Source organism: Sesamum indicum, linkage group LG10 (assembly GCF_026168435.1).
Source record: "Sesamum indicum cultivar Baizhima isolate 11 linkage group LG10, ASM2616843v1, whole genome shotgun sequence".
Taxonomy (NCBI): Eukaryota; Viridiplantae; Streptophyta; class Magnoliopsida; order Lamiales; family Pedaliaceae; genus Sesamum; species Sesamum indicum.
The window spans coordinates 7984934-8008325 of record NC_142666.1 but is presented as its reverse complement, the minus strand read 5'-3'; the positions used below and the strand labels follow the sequence as shown (position 1 = coordinate 8008325).

At 36.6% G+C, this 23392-nt stretch overlaps 2 protein-coding genes across 5 annotated transcripts; both read left to right on the top strand.

Annotated features, from left to right (window-relative positions):
• The first annotated feature begins 5887 nt into the window (after window positions 1-5887).
• Window positions 5888-6331, top strand: LOC148786598 (uncharacterized). The gene has a single exon (XM_088886191.1). The coding sequence runs from the start codon at window positions 5888-5890 to the stop codon at window positions 6329-6331; it is 444 nt and encodes a 147-aa protein (XP_088742317.1).
• Window positions 6332-18006: 11675 nt separating this feature from the next.
• Window positions 18007-19912, top strand: LOC105172319 (uncharacterized). Of its 4 annotated transcripts, none has more exons than XM_020697087.2 (3): window positions 18007-18149; window positions 18518-18634; window positions 18710-19912. In XM_020697087.2, exon 3 carries the CDS (start codon window positions 18768-18770, stop codon window positions 19665-19667), a length of 900 nt encoding a protein of 299 aa, XP_020552746.2. In that variant the 5' UTR covers window positions 18007-18149; window positions 18518-18634; window positions 18710-18767; the 3' UTR covers window positions 19668-19912. The 4 variants fall into 4 exon arrangements, with proteins under 4 accessions (XP_020552746.2, XP_020552748.2, XP_020552747.2 ...); XM_020697089.2 differs by having other exon boundaries at window positions 18010-18145; XM_020697088.2 differs by lacking the exon at window positions 18007-18149 and adding an exon at window positions 18180-18365.
• Window positions 19913-23392: the final 3480 nt, after the last annotated feature.

Sequence of the window (23392 nt, the reverse complement as noted above, 5' to 3'; positions counted from 1 at the left end):
TTTAATTTTAAAAAAATGTATAGATATCCATAATTAAAAAGCAAAATTAATACATATTTTCTAAACACATAACCATGCTTCAAAGCCATAAAATATGCTTTGCATAAGCAAATATAACATATTATTCATGGTCAACACATAATAACATGCTAATCCTAAAGCCACAACACTGTACCGGGCTCTGATACCACTAAAAGAATCGGTATGGCCCGTGAACAAGGCACAAGCGTGAAATAAAAATTCTTTAAAACGATTAAAAGGGGTGTTACCTTTGAAATTCCTGGGCATTTGATGTTTATCATAAGCATAATAATACACGTATAAACATGCTAGACAAGTGGCTAGAAGATGAAACAAAAAGTATCGAAACAAAATATGAAACTTTACCTTTTTGTTTCTATAGTTGAGCAGCAACATGCATTGTTCCCTTCACGTTCTCTAGTTCACTTTAGGATCCAAATTAGAACCCCTCTAATTTGTCCATACCACACTAAGGAATAGATATAGTTCTTTTTCTATTGCTTGATAGAACAAAGAATAAGAAGAAAAACAGCTCCAAACTAACACTATTGTTTAGTGCTATTGGAATGTTTTATGTTCGAACTTGAGTTCAATTCAATGTAGAACAAAAAGAAGAACATTTTTGGAGAGAAAATAGAGCAAATTTGGTGGCTTACGTGCTGGTTAAGCATGGTATGTGTGTACTTTTGTATATTCCATATAATTTAATTCAAAATTCAATAATTACCAAGTTTGCCTCCAAGGCAACCTATACACACACATGGATTTAACCTTCAACCATGATGAAATAACCACTCCATTATTTTCAAATGGTGAGGATTTTCAACTCCTTCTTAACTTGCTCCAACCTCGCTCAAAGACTTCATGTATGGATTGGGCTTGATTTAATTAAATTAAATTAAGCCCAGCAAAAATTCATGCAAAAATAATTAATTAAATTAATTTTAGCCCAACTAAGTCCAAAGTTTCATTTAATCCAATTAAATAAATCTAAGCCCAAATTCTATTCTACCAAATCACTATAGCCAAAGACTTAGAGAGTCTAAACCATCTCATGGCGCATAGGAGATATATCCATACAATACTGATAGGGGAAGGATTCTATCTTGAAATCACCATCCTTACTACATAATCCGACTATACTGGACAAGGCTTATTTCGAAGACACAGTCATCTCTTGCCAGATCCAAGATATAGCCATCATATGCATGCGACTGTCATGATTCCTTAAGTCCAATGACTAATCCTGTACTATAGGAGCCGGGAATTCAAGTCGTACCGACCAAGCTTCCAAGGCTTCCATATGACAATTCTTGCGAATCAGTTCAATCAGTAAATAACCATGTCAACTAATCGATTGAAATTGCATAAACATCCCATGTTTGTTGCCATGAAATATGACACTCATCCAATTAATGCAATACTTAGTGCATGCCTCTATAAGACTTTCGGTGCCAACTCGAGGTCCTGGGCTTGGAAAGTTTCAGACCAAGCCTTAGAAGTTGGTTTCATAGCTGTTATCCAATGCGCAACCCAACCACATGGGTTATCAAATTGGACTATGGGCATTTGTTATTGAAAGAATCGGTGTAGCCCGGGAACGTGGCGAAAGCATGAAATAAAAAATTATTTAAAACCTAAAGCCAATTGCCCATACCCCTCAGACCTATCTGAGTGAGCAATCTATGATACCTGCTCGGTATCAAGGGTGTACCATATTTTCTGCCGAAATGACGCGGTCCAACCACACGTCACGTCTTCCTACCATCGTTCCAAACTGATGGTGGCATCTAAGAATATTCCTTGGATCTGTGATGAGATCTCGGCCCTTTTGTTTGTACCATTGTCTAGTTGTTATCCTCCAGGTAACTACTGACTTGGCCGTGCTAGGCTCCACATTCAACATTGGATATGGATTTTCATCCAAAACACTTCCTGAGCAACTATTAAAGTCACTATACATTTGACTTCCATGGTGAAAACTATTGTGGCATCCTGCTTGAAACCATTCCAAGCCACCACATCACCATTAAGTCTGAATGTACATTCAAATTGAGACTAGTCACCATTGACATATAACTGGAAGCTAGTATCGCCCTAGCCTTCCAGAATCAACTATCCATTGACTTGCATCAAGAATGCTTCTTTAATTCTTATTCAGGTACTAAAGAGTAATCTTGACTGCTATGCAGTGTCTTCTCCATACACTCCCGATATCCATTGTTGTGCTCAAAGCGCAGACAACATTCGGCCTATTGCATCGGACTACATACTCATGTTGTCAACTGCAAAAGACATAGGGGATGTCAAACATCTTTCTGAGCTCCTCATCAGTCCACAAAGACTGAGTCTTGGACAGCTTAACCCTAGATAAGGGAAGGAATCCAATACTTTCAAGGAGAATTGCATGAATAATGTTTGTGCAGTGTTTCCCAACATCTTCACATCGTTCCAAATGAGTAAGACGTTCGCACCTAAAATACTAGAAACACAACTACATTCCCATAGACCATCCAACTCGTTTTCAACTTGAGTCACACCCTACATGACCTTGTCTAAACGAATATTACAGATACAGAAAGTTTCAAATCTAGTTTGTACTCCCTATCGAATCTCATGGCTCTAAGCCATTCATCCAACACGATGTCCTACATCGCTTTTCCTTATGTCTTTGGATCATAATCCAATTGACTGGTCAGACTTAGAAACTTATACCTATTAGGAAACTAGGGTGTTCTATTCATCCCTCACGAGGCTGGAATATAGTGAGTTAGTGGAAGAATTCGATTACAATTGATGTTTGCTACATTTGACTGAGTTGTCTCTCCACTTTATTCCTCAAGGAGCTACTCCTCATGTTAGTTATCCTAATAAAATATGATTTCCATTAGGATAACAAGTAAACCTGTACAAACATAGTTTTGAAATAATTACGTAAACAACAGGCAAGAATAACCTTTCTTTGTCAAATGAAATAACCATAATTGATCAAAATTATATAACCCAAATTGTCCAACAATGGAACAACATAATTTGATCATGCTAGGTTACATAATTATATCCCATCAAATTTATCCTAACATGATCACTAACAGCTAAGACTATCTAGTCGTTTAACCACATAGCAACAGTCCTGCCATGGCTAAGTTTCAAGACCGTTTGTCTCAGCCTTTTACTCCTTTTCACCACCTGCAAACCATTTGCAAATTTGAGCTTTACAGCTGGTATCCAATACCCAAGAAGTATAGTAGTAGTCATGTTCAGGCTCAATAACAAATTATAACTTTATTATAGAGGACTTTTGGATACTCCCTCTTCTATTGCCCCTTTACACGGCAATTAATGCAAACATCTTTTGGAATCAATGAGTGCCAAACCACCTTTCGCTCCCCTATCCCATGCCCAGCTTCACAACAGGAGCGCTCTGAGCGCTTGCGGTAGCTGATTCTGTCTTACCCTTCTTCCTCTTCTTGCGTCTGCCCCCTTTGCCTTTCGCTTCTGAGATCAAAGCCTCCCCTACCAATACTTATAGCGTAGACTTTTCAATCTTTGCCTCGTACTGGACCAGTATGTTTATCAACTCATGAAGGTCTTTGTCAAGCCCATTCATGTTATAGTTCACAATAAATGGGTCAAAGGAGGGAAGAAAAGACTGAAGGATCACGTTAATGTATGTCTCTTTTTCAAGATCAGCCTCGAGGTCCTTGAGCTTCCCCACAAAGGATATCATCTTAACCCAATGCTCTTATACTAAAGACCCTTCAATTATCTTGTCACCAAAAAATGCTTTTGTCACAGCATATTCGATATGCCGGTCCGAAACCGTGTAAATCTAGCTTATGCTGAGCAGCATCGATTTGACATCATCATGCCTATCGTACTGTTTCTGGATGTCATTGGTCATTGACGCCAGTACGGTATTACAACCCTCTGGTTGTTCTCATGCCACTTTTTGAACGTCAAACGTTCTTCACATGTGGACCCTTCCGGCATGGCCAAAGGAAGAGACCTATCCAGAACATAAGTCTAATTCTCAAAATCTAGGACAATCCTAAGATTTCACATCCAATCGTTGCAGTTTGTTCCGTTAAGTTTATTAGCCTCAAGAATTTCAGTGAGTAGATTCTTAGACATCTACCTCAAATGTAAATACAAATTTAGTAGATTATTGTAATATTAAATATCAAATTTAAGACTTGGTCTTCAGTCAATAACCCATCCCAGTATTTCTTCAAAAAGCCCACCACTCTCTAGTGGGATTTTCGGAAAATTATTTCCTAGTGGGCTTGGATTCCACAAATACAACTCTCCATGTCCCGCTTTTACGATTCACATGAAAAAAGGCTTTATGGGAGGTAACCTATACCATTTTCATTCAATGAGATCCCCAAGTTATTTTGTCTCGCCTCTTCACGTGATCCCGAAGACTACAAGCGAATCACACTACTTAGCGTTAGTCCCGACCCATCAACCAAATGAATAGTATAGCTTTCTTCCATTCCAAACGTACCACGACTTGTGAGACCATGAATGGGTGAAAGTAGCATCCACAACACATTATTGTGAATGGAAAGCTTGGATTTAATCAAACCAATTGAATTTTAATCCACTATGGGCCTTATATTTAACTTAGACCATCAAAGTGAGAGTTAAGTTTGTTGTAACCGAGACGTCATCATTAGAAGATTTTTGCATGCATCAGTTTTAATCATTGAGTATAAACAGATGCATTCCAAACACATTATACTTCAAATATTAAAACATACACCATATGCAAAAACAAGCCTAGCATACCCCTGTTGGATGATCACAAGCCCATTCCTAGGTAGAAGGCCATCTGCTGCTGGCCACACGTGAGCGCGCGCTAGGCCTGCCCCTGCGCACCACCACCCTACCAGCACGCGCACCAGTGGACGCGCGCTCCCCGCCGCGCGCCCTAATGGCCAGTGACCTGCCGGCAGGGCAGCAATGACTATTGTGCTCCATTTTTTTAGATTGTTTTTGTTTTTGAATTTCTATGAAATAAAACCATGCATTTACAAAAAATCTAATTTTCAAAAAATGCATAGATATCCATAATTTAAAAGTAAAATTAATACATATTTTCTAAACATAACCATGCTTCAAACCCATAAAACATGCTTTTGAAAAGCAAATTATACACATTGTTCGTGCTCAACATATAATAACATGTTAATCCTAAAGTCACAACACTGAACTGGGTCTAATACCACTGAAAGAATCGGTATGGCCGAAGAACGCGACGGAAGCGTGAAAAAAAATTTATTTAAAATGCTTCAAAGCGGTGTCCTTTTGAAATTTTCTGGTGTTTGTTAGAAGCATAATAATAAACATATAAACATGCTAAAAAGATGCAACAAAAAGCATAGAAACAAAATATGAAACTTTACCTTTTTGTTTCATCCTCTAGCCACATGTCTAGCATGCTCATATATTTTTTATTGTGCTTTTGACAAACACCTAATGTCCGAAAATTTCAAAGCAAACACCCCTTTGAACCATTTTATTTTTTTTTTATTTCATGCTTCTGGCGCATTCTCGGGCCATACTGATTCTTTAAGATCGTTTGAAGAGGTGAGGCAAAACATCTTGGGAGTCTCATGGGATGAGAATAGAATTGGTTGCCTCCCACAAGGCTTTTTTCATGTGAATCGTAAAAGCGGGGCATGGTAAACTATTTTTGTGGTTTCCAAGCCCACTAGGAAATGGTTTTCCGAAACCTCACTTGAGAGTGGCGGGCTTTCGTATAAATAGTGGGAGAGTTATCAATAATATTACGATCACTTGTTCATTTATATTAAATTCTATTGTGTAGAAAATATCTAAGAACCCCTTAACCCTGATAATGGAGACTAATAAATTCAATAGCACGAACTACAACGACTGGCTGCAGAATCTAAGGATTGCCTTAGATCTCGACAACCAGGGCTATGTCTTGGACAAGCCGGTCCTGATGGCTTTGCTTGAAGGGTTCTCGCCTGAGGAACGTAAGATATTCAAAATGTGGTATGAGGACAATAGCAAGGTCCTCAGTATCATATTGGCTTCTATGACTAACGACATTCAGAAGCAACATGATAGGTTGGAAGATGCTCCCTCGATAATGCTCTGCATGAAAGAGGTTTATGCAGTTCTTGATAGGGATATTAGATATGCTGCTACAAAAGTATTTTTTGGGACCAAGATGCCTGAGGGATCCTGCAATGTTATGGAATCAAGATGCTATCCCTTGTGGATAAGCTCGAAGACTTCAAAGCTGGACTTGACAATGAGACGTACATCTATGTGATCATCCAATCACTTCCTTCGTCCGATGACCCGTTTACTATGAACTATCATTAACAGACTTGAGAAATCAATTCATGAGTTAATTAATATGTTGGTCCAATACGAGACAATGACCCACAAGTCTTCGTTGGTATTGATAGGAGAGATTTTGATGTCCAAGGCGAAAGGCAAGAGGTTTGGACACTGAATCAGAAAGAATGGAAAGAGAAAAGTTGTCGCAGCCATTGCTTGCTCTCCAAGTGCCACTGTTGCTCTGGTCGAAAAGGGAAAAGGGAAAGGGAAAGATGTCGGTTCACAATGGTATTAGAATAAGTGATAAAAAAGCCAACTAGATTGGCGTGCTTGTAATCCATTCTGACAATAACTCGATTCTATGTAATATTATTCAGTAAATAAAATGAATATTCGCTATTGGCATTTCATCTGTTTTGCTCATTACACTTATATTTGCATTTCTTTTAAACATCATAACAAAACCCACAGACCACTTTAACAACCATGCAACAGTTGGACTGCATATTGCACGGCGTTCATGAAACCAACTGTCTAGGGTTGGGCCTGAAATGTTCAAAGTTGAGAACCTCAAGAATGGGCATCGAGTATCCTATGAAGACTCCATGTCCAACAACTTGGCTTCCGTCTCAAGAGCATATCCCCAGAAGGATAAGGGCAGTTCGGTAGAACTCATCATGGACCGAACCATATCCAACAAGGTTCGGTTCCTCCTTTCAGAGACCCCGTTAAGTTGTGACGTTCCAGGAGGAGTCTATAGAGAGAGAATTTCATTCTCTTTTAGGTAATCCAAGAATTTTCCACTTAAATACTCACCACCTCGGTCCGACCGAAGGGTTTTAATTTTTCTACCAATTTGGTTTTCAACTTCAAGTCTGAACTCTTTGAACCTTGCAAAGGCCTCAGACTTGTACCTCATTAGGTAAACATAGCCATACCGTGAGTGATCATCAGGAAAGGTTATGAAGTAGGAAAATCCACCTCTGGCTTGTGTATTCAGTGGCCCACAGACGTCTGAATGGATCAAATCTAACATACCATTGGCAAGCGTACTTTATCCTACAAAAGGCTTCTTGGTCATTTTCCCTTTCAGACAAGACTCGCAGGCTGGTAGGTGATCCAAATCATTTATCTCCAAACTTTTTAAGTCTACCAACCTTTGAATCCTATCTTAAGAGATGTGACCAGTCTTGCATTCCAAATCTGTGCGTTTTCTTGATTTCCATTTTGCGTTTGTTTTGAGCAGTCATGACGAAATCATGTTGTTGGAGAATATAAAGACCATTATGAAGTTTGCCTAGCAGATGTGAAGAACCATTCTTCATCAAATAAAAACAATTTTTATTAGTCATAAACTTAAAACTAGCATTGTCTAACAATGAAATGGAAATGATATTGTACAGCTTCAGCAGCAATAGCCTTGCCATCGCCAAGCTTCAGGACGACCTCATCTTTACTTAGCTTTCTGCTTCTTTCCAGCACATGTAAATCGTTGCAGATGTGAGCTCCACAACTGGTATCCAATATCCAAGAAGTAGAGTTAGTTATCATGTTAACCTCAACAATAAATGTACTTTCACTAAAGAGGAGCTTGGGGGACTCCCTCTTCCAATGGCCCTTTTCCCCGACATGCATACAGACATCATTTGCCCTTATTGACTTGGAACCTACCTTCTTTTTACCTATGCCCATCCCCATCGGGGCAACAGGAGCGCTCAAAGTGCTTGCAGCGACATTTGCTTTACCCACTAAATCTTATTGTTATCTAGGAATCTTTGTAAATCTTGTGATGAGATATCAAGACCAAAAAGACTTTCTCCGTAGCTTTGTTGTTCACCTCTAAGGCTGGAACCAGCTTGGCTATGCAAGGCACCACATCCATCTAATGGATGCATAATTTCGATCCCTACCACATTCCAAAACCGACTTGTTAAATTCATCCCACATTCGACTTTTAAGATGGGACAACTGCTTGAAATCCTTTCAAGCTACCATTGTTAGAAATGGTGACCAGAAAGTCAATTGGATAGGCGATTTTGGAAACCATTTAGCAATCTTTATGAATGTGATATTATCTTAATGAATGTAGCAAGCATTCATCTGTGACATTGTGTGCTTGTTGTGCTTACTATTTACTTTGAACGGTGTTTTAACGTCACAACAAATGCCTACAGACTAATTGAATAACCCATGTAGTTGTGTTGCGAAGTGGATGGCAGCTATGAAACCAACTTTTGAGGGTTGGTCTGAAATGTTCTAAGTCGAGAACCTCAAGACTGGGCATCGAGATTCCTATAGAGACTTGCACTAAGTATTGCATTCATTGGATGAGTGTCATGTTTTACCGGACAAACATGGGATGTCTATGCAATTTTAGTGGATTAGTTGACAAGGTTGTTAGCTGATTGAACTGACTCGCGGGAATCGTCATATGGAAATCTTGGAGGTTTGGTCAGTATTACTTGAATTCTCGGCTCCAATAGTACAGGATTAGTCCTTAGACTTAAGGAATCATGGTAGTCACATGCATATGATGGCTATATCTTGGATCTGGCAAGAGATGATTGTGTATTCGATATGGTCATTATAAGTCTTTTCCAGTGTAGTCGGATCATGTATTGATTATGGTGGATTTCAAGATAGAATCCGTCCCCTATCAGTATATGATGGATATATCTCCTATGCGCTTTGAGATGATTCAGACTCTCTAAGTCTATGGTCATAGCGATTGGTCGAATAGGAAATAATTTCCTTTGTCAATCAATAGAGTAAACGCATTTCAAGTATTTAGCATAGTTACCTAGTCCAAGACGAGAACCGACGCCCAATTCCATGCCTTAAACTAAGCCGGGAGATGGTCGACGGAAGGATCGTACCTGCATGGAACTAGAGAGCCTAAATGTTCACGCCAACATTCACCTAGTTTCTAGTGTCATGGACCGTTGCTAGACGGTCACCCATGGTGACGGGTGTTTCCGATTAATGGTTAATTGAAAATAATTAATTAAATTAGATTTATTTAATTAATTATGTTGGACATAAATGCCCAAGTCTAGCTGAGGGCGAACCTAAAGATTCACACAGAAATTTGATTGAATTTAATTAATTCGAGAAGAAATGAATTACTTTAATTTGATTGAATTAATTCAAGGAGAATATAGATAAATGATTGGATCATTTATTTAATAATCCATTTGGATGGCTCAAGAATTGATTACTTGGATTAATTAATTTTGGGCTTAACACCTTTAAATTAATTGAATTAATTAAATTGATTCGGCTTAATTAATTGATTGGATCAATTAATTAGAGTTTGGGCTTAGATTTATTTAATTGTATTAAATAAATCTTTCGACTTAGTTGGGCTAAAATTTATTTAATTAATTATTGTCCAATGAACTTTCATTGGGCTTGATTTAATTTGATTAAATCGAGTCGGTGCATATTTGAAGTCCAAGCCCATTTGAGGGTGGTTAGAGCAAGTTAAGGAGGAGTTGAAAATCATCACCATGAAGATAATGGAGTGGTTATCTTCATCATGGTTGAAGGTTATGTGCATGTGTGTGGATAGGTTGTCTTGGAGGCAAACTTGGTGGTTATAGAATTTTGAATTCAATTGTATGTAATATACAAAACTACACACATATCATGCATAAAAGAAAATAACCTTAGTCACGAAATTTTGCTCCCTTTTCTCTCCAAAAATGTTCTCCTTTATGTTCTATATTGAATTGGATTCAATTTAGAACATAAACATTTCCAAAAGCATTAATCAATAGTGTTTGTTTGGAGTTGTTTTTTCTTCTAGTTCTTTGTTCTATCTAGCAATAGAACAAGAACTATATCTCTTTCTTAGTGTGGTGTGGACAAATTAGAGGGGTTCTAATTTGGATTCTAAAGGGAATAATGCACGTTGCTGCTCAACTATAGAAACAAAAGGTAAGGTTTCAATTTTGTTTCTATATTTTTATTTCATCCTCTAGCCACTTGTCTAGCATTGTTATTTTTTTATTATTATGCTTTTGACAAACACCGAACGCCCGGGAATTTCAAAGTGAACACCCCTTTGAACCGTTATAAATAATTTTCTATTTTACGCTTTCGCCACGTTCCCGTGCCATATCGAATCTTTCACATGGTTAGGTTAAGGAGGAGCCAAGCTCCTCCTTGGGTGTGTGTGGTTGAATTAGTGCCCTAAGGTGCACCAAAATCTGCCGCATGATGGCTTGTAGGATAGTGATTGGTTGTTGGAGCCTTGCTAAGTCAAGACTCCTTAGTGTTTTGTGACTAGGTCGCATATAAAGCCTCCAGACCAACCCTAGCCATCCAAAAGGAGCAGCACACACCTCTCACACGAATTTTCGCTCTTGTTCACTCTCGAAAACTCTCTCAAGATCTTAAAGATCGAAAGAGAAATAAAGGATCAAACGTTAATCAATAATGTTCTTGATTCTTTGCACTTCTGTGGTGGTTTTGCTAGCACGAAACCTCCACATCCTTTAGTGGTGGTGTGTTATTCTTTGGAAGATCTCCAGATCGAGATCTCACAGTGAACGGATCTAAAAAAAAGGAATCAATGCTGTAGCTGTGCAAGAAAAACGACGAGGGTAACTTCTGTTTATGTTTCCGCCTCCTTTTGTTTTTTCTTGCAATTATTGGCCATGTTTTATTTTATTTGTAAACTGAATGTCCAGAAAATTAAAGGTACACCCCTTGATTGAGATTTTTATAATGAAATTTTTAATTTTCCTATTTTTCTCTCTTTTGCCAACCTTTCCGGGCCGATCCACTCGCTTCATCTTTCAAAACAACCATTGCTCCCCCTAGAGTTGAGTTTGAGGATTTATCAACATGAAGGAGCCATTTGCTTCATTTCCCTTCCTCGACTTGGTTGTTCATTTTGACTATAAAATCTGCCAGGACTTGAGCTTTAATCATAGTTCTTGGTGCAATTCTATATGATATTCCCTCAACTCGATTGCCCATTTCACCAATATCCCCGATGTATTACGTTTGGATAAAACTTGGTAGGGGTTGATTAGTTAACACAATTATGACATGAGATTGAAAATAAGGTCTCAATTTTCTTGTAGTAACTATCATTGTTAATGCATATTTCTCAATGATCAAGTAATTCTTAACACCTTGGAGCATGCGGCTCACACAGTAAAATTGTTGTTGATCACGATCCAGAGTTCTTATTAAAACTGAACTTAGAGCATGTTCAGAAACAACCATGAATAGATAAAAAGGTTCTCCCTCTATGGGTTTTGTTAGTAGGGGAGAGGAAGACAAATATTCCTTCAAATTATTAAAAGTTTTCTCACATTCATGCGCCCATTCAAAGGTTTTCATATATCGCTGGTTTTTAAAGAAGGGCAAACCTTTATCAACAACTTTTGAGATAAAACGGCTGAGAGATGCCCTACCAGTCGTTGGATATCCTTCATTGATATAGGCACTGGCATCTGTAATATTGGTTTAATCTTTTCTATATTCACTTCAATTCCTCTTTCAATAACCAGGTACCCCAGGAATTTTCCACCTCTGACACCAAAGGACGACTTTGTTGGATTTAACTTCATTCTATACTTTCTCATGATCACGAAGGACTCCTCCAGGTGCCTCAGGTGTTGGGACTGATCCATACTCTTAATCAACATATTATCCACTTACACCTCCATAAATTTGCCGACTAAATCTTTAAACATTCGGTGCACTAGCCTCTAATATGTTGCTCATGCATTACTGAGACCAAAAGGCATGACATAGTAGCAGTATATGCCATACTCAATATAAATGACGTCTTGAAGTGATTTCCATGAATCCATCATACTTAGGAGTGCAAATCCAGTAGTTGGATCTATAGGTTGGTCTATGTGCGGAAGAGGGAATGGATATCTTGGACATGCTTCATTGAGGTTAGTGAAATTTGTGCCCATTCTCCACTTTCCTCTAGGTTTGGGAACAATTACTATTGGAATGGGTGACCAAAAACCAATTGGATTGGTTGTCCATCATTCTCCAATCTTTATCAAATAATATTAAGTTGATGAATATGCTAAGCATTCATCAAGTTGGCAGTGTGTTTCGTTGTGCTTACCATTGATATTGAATGGGATTTCAATGTTACAACAAAATGCCCATAGGCCGAAAGATTAAACTCCTGAAATTTGGTCGCACATAGGTTTGGCAATCATGAAACCTTCTGAGGATCGGTCTGAAAATTTTCAAGTTGAGGACCTAGAGAGACAGGGCATCGAGGGTCGTATAGAAACTTGCACTAAGTACTGTAGTCGTGTTTCATCAGCAGGAGAGGTAGGTCGTCTGTATAATTTTAGTGGCTTAGTTGGCAAAGTAGTCGACTAACTAAACTGACTCGCGGGAATCGTCATATAGAAGCCTTTTAAGGTTTGGTCGGTATGATTGAGATTTCTGATTCCAATAGTACAAGATTAGTCCTTGAACTTGAGAAATCATGGTAGTCACATGAATATGAAGATTGTATCTTGGACATGGCAATCGGTGGTTGTGTCGTGAGGCATTGTCACATAAGCCTTATCTAGGGCAGTTGGAGTATGTAGCGAGACGGTGGAGTCCAAGGAAGGATCAGTCTCCTGTCAGTATATGACAGCGAGATCTCCCATGCGCTCAGAGATGTTTAGACTCTTCAAGTCTATTGCCTCAATGATTGATCGAGTAGGAAGGAATTTCCTACAACGATTCATAGAGTAAATGCATCTCAAGTTTCAAGGATAGTTGTCTTGTCTAAGATAGGAACCGATGTCCAATTCCATGCCCTAGACTAAGGCCGGGAGACTGTTGACAGTAGGACTGTATTCATATGGACTCGAAGCGTAAATATTCATGCCAACATTCACTTAATCTTTAGTGCCATGGACCCATGGTAATGAGCATTTCTGGTTATGGGGTAACCAAATATAATTAATTGAATTAGATTTAATTAATTGTATTGATCATATGTGCCAAAATCTAGTTGAGGGTGAACCTAAAGGGTCACAAACAAAACATTGTGGACGTGATGGAATTAATTTAATTGAATTAAATTAATTTATATAGAAAATACATGATTTGATCATTTATTTTGGATAATCCAGATGGATAGCCCAAACTTTTAATTGATTAGATTAATTAAATGCCTTAGCTTTTTAAGATATGCTTGAGCTAATTAATTTGTCGATTGGATTCATTAATTAATTAGTAGATGAGCTTGTTTAATTAATGGATTGAAAACATTAATTAATGAAAATGTGCTTAAATTAATGAGATGGACTAATTAATTATTTGGCTTGATTAATAAATTGAATTTATTAATTGAGTATATTTGGACCTGTGTATAATTTATTTGGATTAAATATTTACAGGAATTTTCTATTGGGTATTTTATTTAATTGGATTAAATAATAAATCTAATAGATTATTATTGGATTTGATTGAATTTGTTGGATCAATTAAAATGAGTACGCTTCAAATATTAGGTGTATAGAATTATAAAAGATTAGGTCTTTTAAGCATACCATAACACTATATCAATAGAAGGCTTTTTCTCTCCCCATGTGCAACATATACCATGAAATTTCTCTTCCTTTTTTCATGATTTTGAGTTCTCCTTGAATTAGATTCGAGTTGAGAACGAGAAGAAATCATTTATACTAATTGATAGTGTAAAACAGTTTTTGTCTCTTCCACTTGATCTAATCGTTTCTAGCAAAAAGATTAGATCTACCTTCCCACAATGTGGAGTGGACTATCATTAGAGGGATTTTATACTTAAGCCCTCTAAGTGAACAGATTCGGAGAAGGAGATGAATCAATATTTCTAGCCGATCGAAGAAAACTATGAGGGTGAGGTTCTTGTTTAGATTTCCGCCTCTTTATTTTCTTTGTATTCTATGGCCTCTATTATTTTATTTACACCGAATGCCCGGGAATAGATCAATGGTACACTCCTTGATTGAGATATTCTATGATTAATTGTTTATTTTTCAATTTTTCATGCTTGCTCTATGTTTTCCAGGCCAATTCGCTCCCTACAAGTGGTATCAGAGTCAGTTTGGTGTCTAGGTCTAGAATCTACTGTGTTTAATGTAGATCTGCACTTTAACATGTTTTAAATCGGCTTGGGAAGCATGATTTTTTATTTCTAGGGTTTATGTGTTTTAGTTTTGCATTTAATTTTGAGCATGAGAAATTTTTTTGGAATTCGAAAATTTAATTATTTCTTATTATTTCAGAAATTGCTGAAAAAAAAATGAAAAGTTTCAGAGAAAGTCGAAAAACGCAGCAGGCAGCCGCTGCCTGCCAGCCGGCTAGCAGGCACGCGCGGCCCACCTAACGCGCTTATTGATGCGTGCATGGCACGCAGCGCGCACGAATCTACATGTAGGCATGCGCCTAGCGCAGGACTATTTTTCTTATTTTTTCTACTTATTTTTAAATAGTTAGTTTTGGTGAATCTAATTCTTAATTGAGATTTGATATTTTTCAGAATTAAATTACTAAAATTAATTTAATGGATTTTACAACCAGAATTAATTTTTGCATGGATTGCACTTATGTCCATAATTAAGTTGCATTATTTTATATAAATTTTAAGGAGTGGATATGTAATTATTTTATGATACCAGATTTCATTATTATTAATGCGTGGTTTTCGTTATATTTTGTGGTGCATGTTTATTTTGGAAATAAATGTGCTACTTTTTAAATTGGATTAATATGGATGATCATGAAGCCCATTGGACCTTGTGGATTATTTTCTATTGGGTTGGGGCCTGCGTGCCTTTTATTTTCTTATCTCTTTATTTTTAGCCTATTTTTATAAGGTCTGCTTTATGCCTATTAATGCATTCTCCCCAACTGTTGTTTGGGGTTTATTTTCAGTTGTAATGAGTTTAATAAGTTAGAGAGAGGTTTTACTATTATTCTTATAATAATTGTAAAGAGCAAGCCCACACGATGGAGGCCCATGGAGGAAACCATGGGTTGGCCCACGAAGATTCATGGAGAAGAAGCCAAGGATGGAGCCTACAAGGGAGATGAAGAAATAAAGAGAGATTACAAGGGCCCATAATATGTTAATGAGTTAAATATCCTGTAATAGATTAGGTCTACCCTTAGACTAATCATAGATCCATCGCGGGCTCAGTGGGCCGCATAGGTATTTGGGTTGTGATCATCTAACAAGGGTGTGCTAAGTTTTTCTTTTGCATGTTGTGTGTTCTCTTTAATGCATTTAATATATTGGACATATTTATCATGCAAAATATTAATTGTGATGAGGTCTCGATCGAATAATAAATAACTCTCACTTGGCTGGACCAACACAAAATATTAGACCCTAAAAATGAAAATAAATAGAGGTTTGTTATGCATTCCATCCACAATAATGTAGTGAGAAAGTTGATTTCACCCAGATATAGTCTCACGAGTTGTGACACGTTTAGACTGAAATGAAGCTGCACTATTATTGTGAACAAAGACAATACAAACCTATTTTTCTGTCTCACGAGTCGTGGGGAGCGATAGTTTGTGCTATGATTCGATTGGTGGGTTAGAACTAATGCCCAGTAATGTAATTTCCATGCCTCGCATCCACAGTAATGTAGTAAGGAAGTTGATTTCACCCAATCCTGGTCTCCCGAGTCGTGGCACGTTTGGACTGAAATGAAGCTGCATTATTTATCGTGAATGAAGAGAATACGCTTCTATTCCCTATCTCACGAGTCGTAAGGGGTGATAGTGTGCTATGATTCAGTTGATGGATCGGGTCTAACACCAAGTAACATGATTTGTTTGGAGTCCTCAGAATCACATGAAAATGGTGAGGCAAAACAATGGTATTGGATACCTCCAACAAAGTTGTTTCCATGTGAATTATAAAAGCTGGGCATGGAGATTTCAATTATGGACCTTAAACCCACTAGGAAAAAAGTTTTTCGAAACCCTATTTGCAAGTGATTAGCTTTCGTAGAAATAGTGGGAGGGTTAATGACTGAAGTCCAAGTCCTTAACTTGAACCTAATATTATGATAATCTACTACTGTTTTTTTTGTTTATTAGAGATGTCTACACCGTACTTGAGGCTAATTTTGAAAAAGAAGAAACGTACATTGTCGTGATCCTACAATCACTACTCCCCTTTTTTGATCAACTTGTTATCAACTATAATATGAATGGACTTGAGAAAAATCTTCATAAGTTGATTAATTTGTTGGTCTAATACGAGGCAACGATTGAAAAATCTGCGCTGTCTGTACTAGTGGGAGAAGTTTCTACCTCTAAAGCAAAAGACAAGGTTGCCGGACATGAGAAGAGGAAGAAGAATGAGACGTTTTCTAGTACTGCTAGCACTTTAGGTTCTCTTGTTACACTGCTAGGCAGGAATAAAGGAAAGAGAAAGAGGTTATGGCAATCAAAATTCTGAATAATGTTTGCATTTATATTGCCAAGAGAAGGGTCATTGGAAGAGGGGGTGTTCTAAGCTCCTCTTCAATGAAGGTAAAATCTTTAATTGAATATTAACATAATCACCATTCTACTCTTTCGTGATGAGTAGAAAAATCGAAACAAGGTCCTAAAGCTTAACGATAACAGGAATGTTGCTACAAAAGACTAGGGACCTAGTTAAGTTTAGTAGTGATCATGTTAGGATAGTATGTAACCTATCATGATCCAAATATTGTTTCATTATTGTTGAACAATTTTAATAACATTATTTTGATCAATAAAAGCTATTTATTTGACATTGAATAGAATTCATGTCTGTGGGGTGAAACATAAAATATGTTCTATCTCATAATTGGATTATCAATACTCAAATAAAGAATAAAATAATAATCAAGAATGAGATTTACAGTTCTGGTTAAACAATTTCTTCTAGTTGAGGAAGAGAAAGATTGATGGATTCAAAAAGTACCAGAAATAGGTGATTTGGATCCATGAGATTTCAAAACCTTTTTTGAGAAGGAGAAAGACCTCAAAAGCTTTTTTGTTAGACATACAAAAGATCCCAGCGATGGCTTTCCGACGCTCACGTTAGTATGAGTTGAAGGTATCTCACAGGAAGAGCGTAAGAGTTGGAGCGCCAAAAGTTATACCTGATGTTGGAGAACCAATATATAAGTATCGATTAGATTGTACGATTTCACATAAACCCTAAATCAATGATTCAATCCAATAGTGTGCAAATGGGTCGTACATATTCTCAAAATAGCGACTGAAGATGGTACAAGGGACAAAACCTATTCACGCTGTCAAAAGTAAATGTCGGACTATCAGTAACAGACTAATGTCCTTCTCACCAAGTGGGGAGGTCCTGAACTACCTTTGTTCTTGGACGATCTTCACTCATTCCTGGACTTAATATTTCACGGGTTACATGCTCACATTGAGGTCTGTGTTTGTGTCCTGCCAAGGACCATTTTTAGACGTCTCTGCGTGGGTCTTGAAGGTCTTGATAGGGCATATGAAATGTCCCCACATCAATCATAATTTGAAGTTATTATTAAATCTATTAATATTTTATTGTTATTAATTATTATTATATCAAAATTTATGTTATAAACTGTTTATTTAAAGCACGGTTACTAACTAGTTAAAAATACTATAATAATTCACTATGATTGAAGTTGAATTCCTGGACCGAAATCCGGAATACAAAATAGCTTTTCTTCATAAAGTATGCCACACCGAGTGCTTCAAACAGAAGAAAAGCAAAATGAATGCCAGAAAAATGACTGATTAGATTCTTCCTCCTCACGTTTTCCAGCCAATTTGTACTGTTGGTATCTATATACTAACATTTTCTCCAAATCCCTTTTTCCATATTAAAGCAGACACTTCTTCAGAGCGTGTGATAGTTTGTTGTTGTTTTTTTTTCTTTTTCTTGTGGGTTTCATGTTTTTAGGATATTGTCTTGTATGATTCGTAGATTTTAATTTTTGTATGCATAAATGTACATGCTTGTGCTGTACAAAGCAGAGTTGGTCTTTGGTCCTGTGGTAATGACAGTGAAATCAGTCTGAGTAGTCTACTTTTTGTCTCCTCCTCTCTCTCTTTTTCAACTCTTGATAGTTTTAATTCTCTTTCTTGTAATTAATGGTGGACCCTCATCTGTTCCTTCTCTAAACATTGGATTCATGGGATTGTGCAGCGAAATGCATCTGAAGTACTGCTAGCCCAGATCAAAAATCAAGTCTCTGCTAGCATTTTGGAGCATTCTCCTGTATGGGTTCCAGTTTCTTTTCATGGATTGAAATAATATTTTGAGGTTAGTTTTCTCTATCCCTTTTGTGTTTTTGGTTGCTGCGGATCCCATTTCTAAGTCCCTTTTTGTTCTTTGTAGAGTTGAACTAATAGTGAAAGAGAGGGAGAGAACCCAGAGAGGGGAAAAAACGTTCAGCATGAAGGATTTTCCATCTTGTTTTGGGGAAAATGGGGTTCAAGTTGCTGACTTTTCATCTTCAAATACTAGTAGGGCGGCGCAGAATCTTGTAACTTGTGTTTACCAGTGTAGAATTGGTGGAAGATCTTGTTGGATTACTGTCACTTGGTGCAAGAATTTGATGGGTCAAGGGCTTAGTATTGGGATTGATGATAATACCCATCAGTGCCTCTGTAAAGTGGATATTAAACCTTGGTTGTTCTCCAAGAAGAAAGGCTCAAAGAGTTTAGAGGCAGATTCGTCTAAAATTGATATATATTGGGACCTTTCTTTAGCCAAGTTCGGATCTGGACCTGAGCCATTGGAGGGTTTCTATGTGGGGATTGTGTTTCAGAAACAAATGATTCTGCTTCTTGGGGACATGAGAAAAGAAGCTTTCAAGAAAGCAGGTTCCGTTCTAGCTCAATCTGGTGCTGTTTTCATATCTAAGAGAGAGCATATTTTCGGGAAGAATATCTTCAGCACTAAAGCTCAGTTTTGCGATATTGGAAGAGTCCATGACCTTGTGATTGAATGTGATACAAATACTGCTGCTGAACCGTGCCTGACAATCCACTTGGACAGGAAGCTAATTATGCAAGTGAAGAGGCTGCCGTGGAAGTTTAGGGGAAATAATACCATCTTGGTGGATGGTCTTGCTATAGAAGTTTTTTGGGATGTGCATAATTGGCTCTTTGGAACCTCACTTGGAAATGCAGTTTTCATGTTCAAGACCAGAGAGTCAGCTGAGAAATTATGGGCAAGCCAACCCCTTCAAGATCCTCTCACGTTGCACTGGTCTTGGTCCCAAAGATACCGAGATTCCCAGTTACAAAGTCTTGGTTTCTCACTAATTCTGCATGCATGGAAGCATGAATAGAAAGAATTGAAGTCCTGAATTGAGTGCTAACAGAGACTAATTGGGTGATTTTGGTTCATTACGTCATTGGATTATATTTGAGTACAGGGTGTCATCTTTGTTATTTTAGTTTATGCCGTTGCTTAAGGAGTTAAAGAGATCAAAGAGAATTAGATAACTTTGTTCTTCTCCCTTGTAAATCTATTCTTCATGATTCTGATTCATTTCATTTTTCCTTCTGAATTCCATTTTTATATTTGGTCTCTTGATGCTTCTATTAATTTCTTTTTGGTTATATCTTTGCAATTCGCTATGTGTTCACAAGCATGAGAAGCACTAACAAGTCATTTTGTGGCCTTTTGCAATAAAATTACCTTTGTATCTAACATGAGCAGCGCATCTAGGTGAGTGCTCTTCAAACTTAGTTTACTCGCTCCCGTTTTATACTTCTTTCCTCATGTAATTACAACTTGATTGATGACTTGATGTTGTTGGAGATCAAATGTGGAAGTTACCACAAGTTTTCATTATGACTACGTACTTTTGTTATAAAGCTTTGCTTGACAGCTTGTTCCAGCTGAGTTGCATGGATATAAGTGATTGGCAAGGTAACAACATTGAACATGGAAGTAACATTGGTATGACCTACTGCCATTATCTCTAAGAATTGTAAAATGTTATGATGCTTTGAGAGTATAACCCTGATTTCTTCTACCGACGGTATGATTATACATTGTTGATGAGCTTCTTTTACACCAAATTCAGGTTTACTCTTCTGAAAATTTAGTTACAGTTTAGTCCTATTGCGTCTTAGATTAGACTAATACCGGTACTACTCTAACAGATTGATTAGCAGAAAAAGGTTTGCTGCCAGATGTGCGACTTTCGATATAAAGTTCAAAGTTGTCAAAAATGCTCAGTTTTGTATTATATCTTGAAACCAATTCCATAACCTTGAGATATATATTTACATTGGCAAAGTCATGCTATTGTGTCATGACATGCTTTCTTTGTTGACTGCATCCCAATGGCATTTGTGAAAGGTCTGCGGTGCAAGTTAATGTGCATAATTGGCTGTCCGTAGTGTCATTTGAATATGCAGTTCCTGTGTTAAGATACAGTGCGTGCTGAGCCGTTATGGGCTGACTGATATTCAGATGATCCTTGTACACTGTTAGACATGGTCACAAGGATTCCAAGACCCAGTCGCGAAGGCTTGATTTCATGCTATTTTTGCATGCCTGGAATTGATAAGAGGGAATTTTAGAAACTTTTGATTGACTGCTAGTGGATGCAGAATAGTTCTAATTTTTTGTTCATTTTCCATTTAATTACAGTTAGCACATGTAGAAGAATTATTCTTGATATGGTATTTGTTCCATATGTATATACTGAGATGGTTTTTCTATTTCATATATACACATCTCTCTTTGCCTTCTCTACTTTTCACGTCGTATCAGGAAACTAAAATCAGGTCTTTTTGTTATGGTGCTTGACGGTGCTAGGCAACAAATTTTCCGTTCTGCTAGGCTGCACAGATATGCCACAGCTGAGCAATGGTGCCATTTCGGTACGATGTTTCTTTCCCTTACCTCTATGAAGCTTAAACTATTGGGATGCAGAATAACTTGGAAAACGTTATCATGCATTGAGCTTTGAGCACGACTGCTAGTTTCGTTTATATAACTCAACCGTAATACATAAATTTGTCTTTGTTATCTGATTTTCCTGTTTACTCTTCGTGATTTGTTCGGTTGCTCAACGCTTTCTTTTTTATTTTTAGATTGTTTGTTTCACCAACTGACGATCTCATGTTCCATTGACCTATCTATATACCGTTCCTACATTTTTGCAGAGCTTTATAGTCTTCAATCACGAATGTGCTTTTGATAATAACATTTGGACATTGCATAAGCTCTATGTATGTTTTATTCTACAAGTTGCATTTGAATTTGAATTCCGTATCAAAAGAATTTGAAATTTGTTAATATTCATCGAAACATGGTTAGAAGTACAGTTGAAGGTTCTAAAAATCCTTGGAAATTATAATTATGCAAAAATCCAAACGATTTGTTATTAGGAATTCGAAATTCATCGATTCAAATATAACCTATTTGATTACACGACTTATTAATATTTGAAATTTTCGTATTTTTATATATATTCCCTTTAATTCTTGATCAGAGGTTTCTTCTTGGAGTTCTGTTCGTGGATAAAAAGGTTGCTAAGTACTAGTAAGAAGTATTTGCATAGCACATTAATTCAAATTGCCTCAATAAGGTTTTTTTATTATAAGAATACAATATATTTTTTTAGGGATAATTACACTCTTCTCCCCTAAAAAGATTTGGTATGATTACACTTAAACTCCCTGCAGTTTGAGAAATTATATCCAGCACTCCTGATATTTGTTTTCATCTAACAAATAAGTCCTTTTGTTGGATAAAATTTACCGAATTTGCTGATGTTAACAAAAAAATTTGGAAAACAATCTATATTTAACCACGATTGATTTATTATTGACTTATTACAGGTCAAATAAATCTTCTTATGTCAAATTACCTTCATACGTCTTCACACGTTAATGCATGTGAGGGAGTATATTTTATCGTTATAATGGTAATTTAGTCCAAAAATAATTATTTGACCTATAATAAATCAGTAATAATCCAATCGAGACTAAATATCAATTTTCATTTAATTTCTATTAATATCAACAAATTTAGTGAATTTTGACTAATTAAGAAATTTATTTGTTAGACGGAAGCAAACCTCAGGAGTGCTAGATGTAATTTTTCAAATTACAGAAAATTTATGTATAATTACACTAAATATCACAGGAGGAGAGTGTAATTATCCGTATTCTTTACACAACTAATAAAGAAAAATTGTAGCCTAACAATAGTAGGTCCTATTAGTCCCTACTTTGCCTGGTCTTGTTGGTTGGAGAAGACTTCTTCCACTTGCATTTGGATTTCAACGCGATCTCTCTTGTTTATTTTGCTTATTGGAAAATTGAACCGTGTTTCTGGTTCAGAATATTTGATGCTTCAACGATATCAACTCTAAGTGCACGTAGAGTAATGTAATGAATGTTTTACTTTAGAATTCTACCTTAAATTTCTATTAAAATTAATGAATTTATAGATAACTCACATTTGAACATTCCATGAACTCTATTTTAAATTTCTATTAAAATTAATGAATTTATAGAAAAAAAAATTACAAAAGGAAAACAGGCCCATGGTGAATAAAATGGAAAAAATTATTTAAATAAAATATAATTATGAAATTGGTGTTATTTAAAAGAGAAAAATGCAATTTTGGTCCAGTTTCTTTAGGAAGGTGGCAATTTTAGTCCAAGTCCATTCCAAAATAGCAGACTAATCTCAATTGGTCAAATTTATAATTATTGTCTTGCCAAGAGAACCTTTTGTGTTTTATCAAATCATGTCCTCTCCTAATCATTATAAGGAGGAAGGATCGCTACTAAAATTGTGGTACAATGCATAAAAATATAGTGGGATTGTCCTATGATAAATTGATTATTATGCCCATATTGTTTGTCCAGATGTTAGTGTTTTCCATCCAATTCAATAAAATTTTTAAATAACGTCTGATATTAATGTCGCAATAACGATGAGATATCTGATTAAATTGCACTATTGTATCATTTTAAAATTTTTATTTTCTGATATATTTTGCAGTTTGGTGTCTATATAAAACATTTAGAGAAACAATACCAA

What these genes read in the sequence shown, in the direction of transcription:
- LOC148786598 (XM_088886191.1), top strand. Translation starts at nt 5,888, where the DNA reads ATGGAGACTAATAAATTCAATAGCACGAACTACAACGACTGGCTGCAG.
- LOC105172319 (XM_020697087.2), top strand. Translation starts at nt 18,768, where the DNA reads ATGAAGGATTTTCCATCTTGTTTTGGGGAAAATGGGGTTCAAGTTGCT.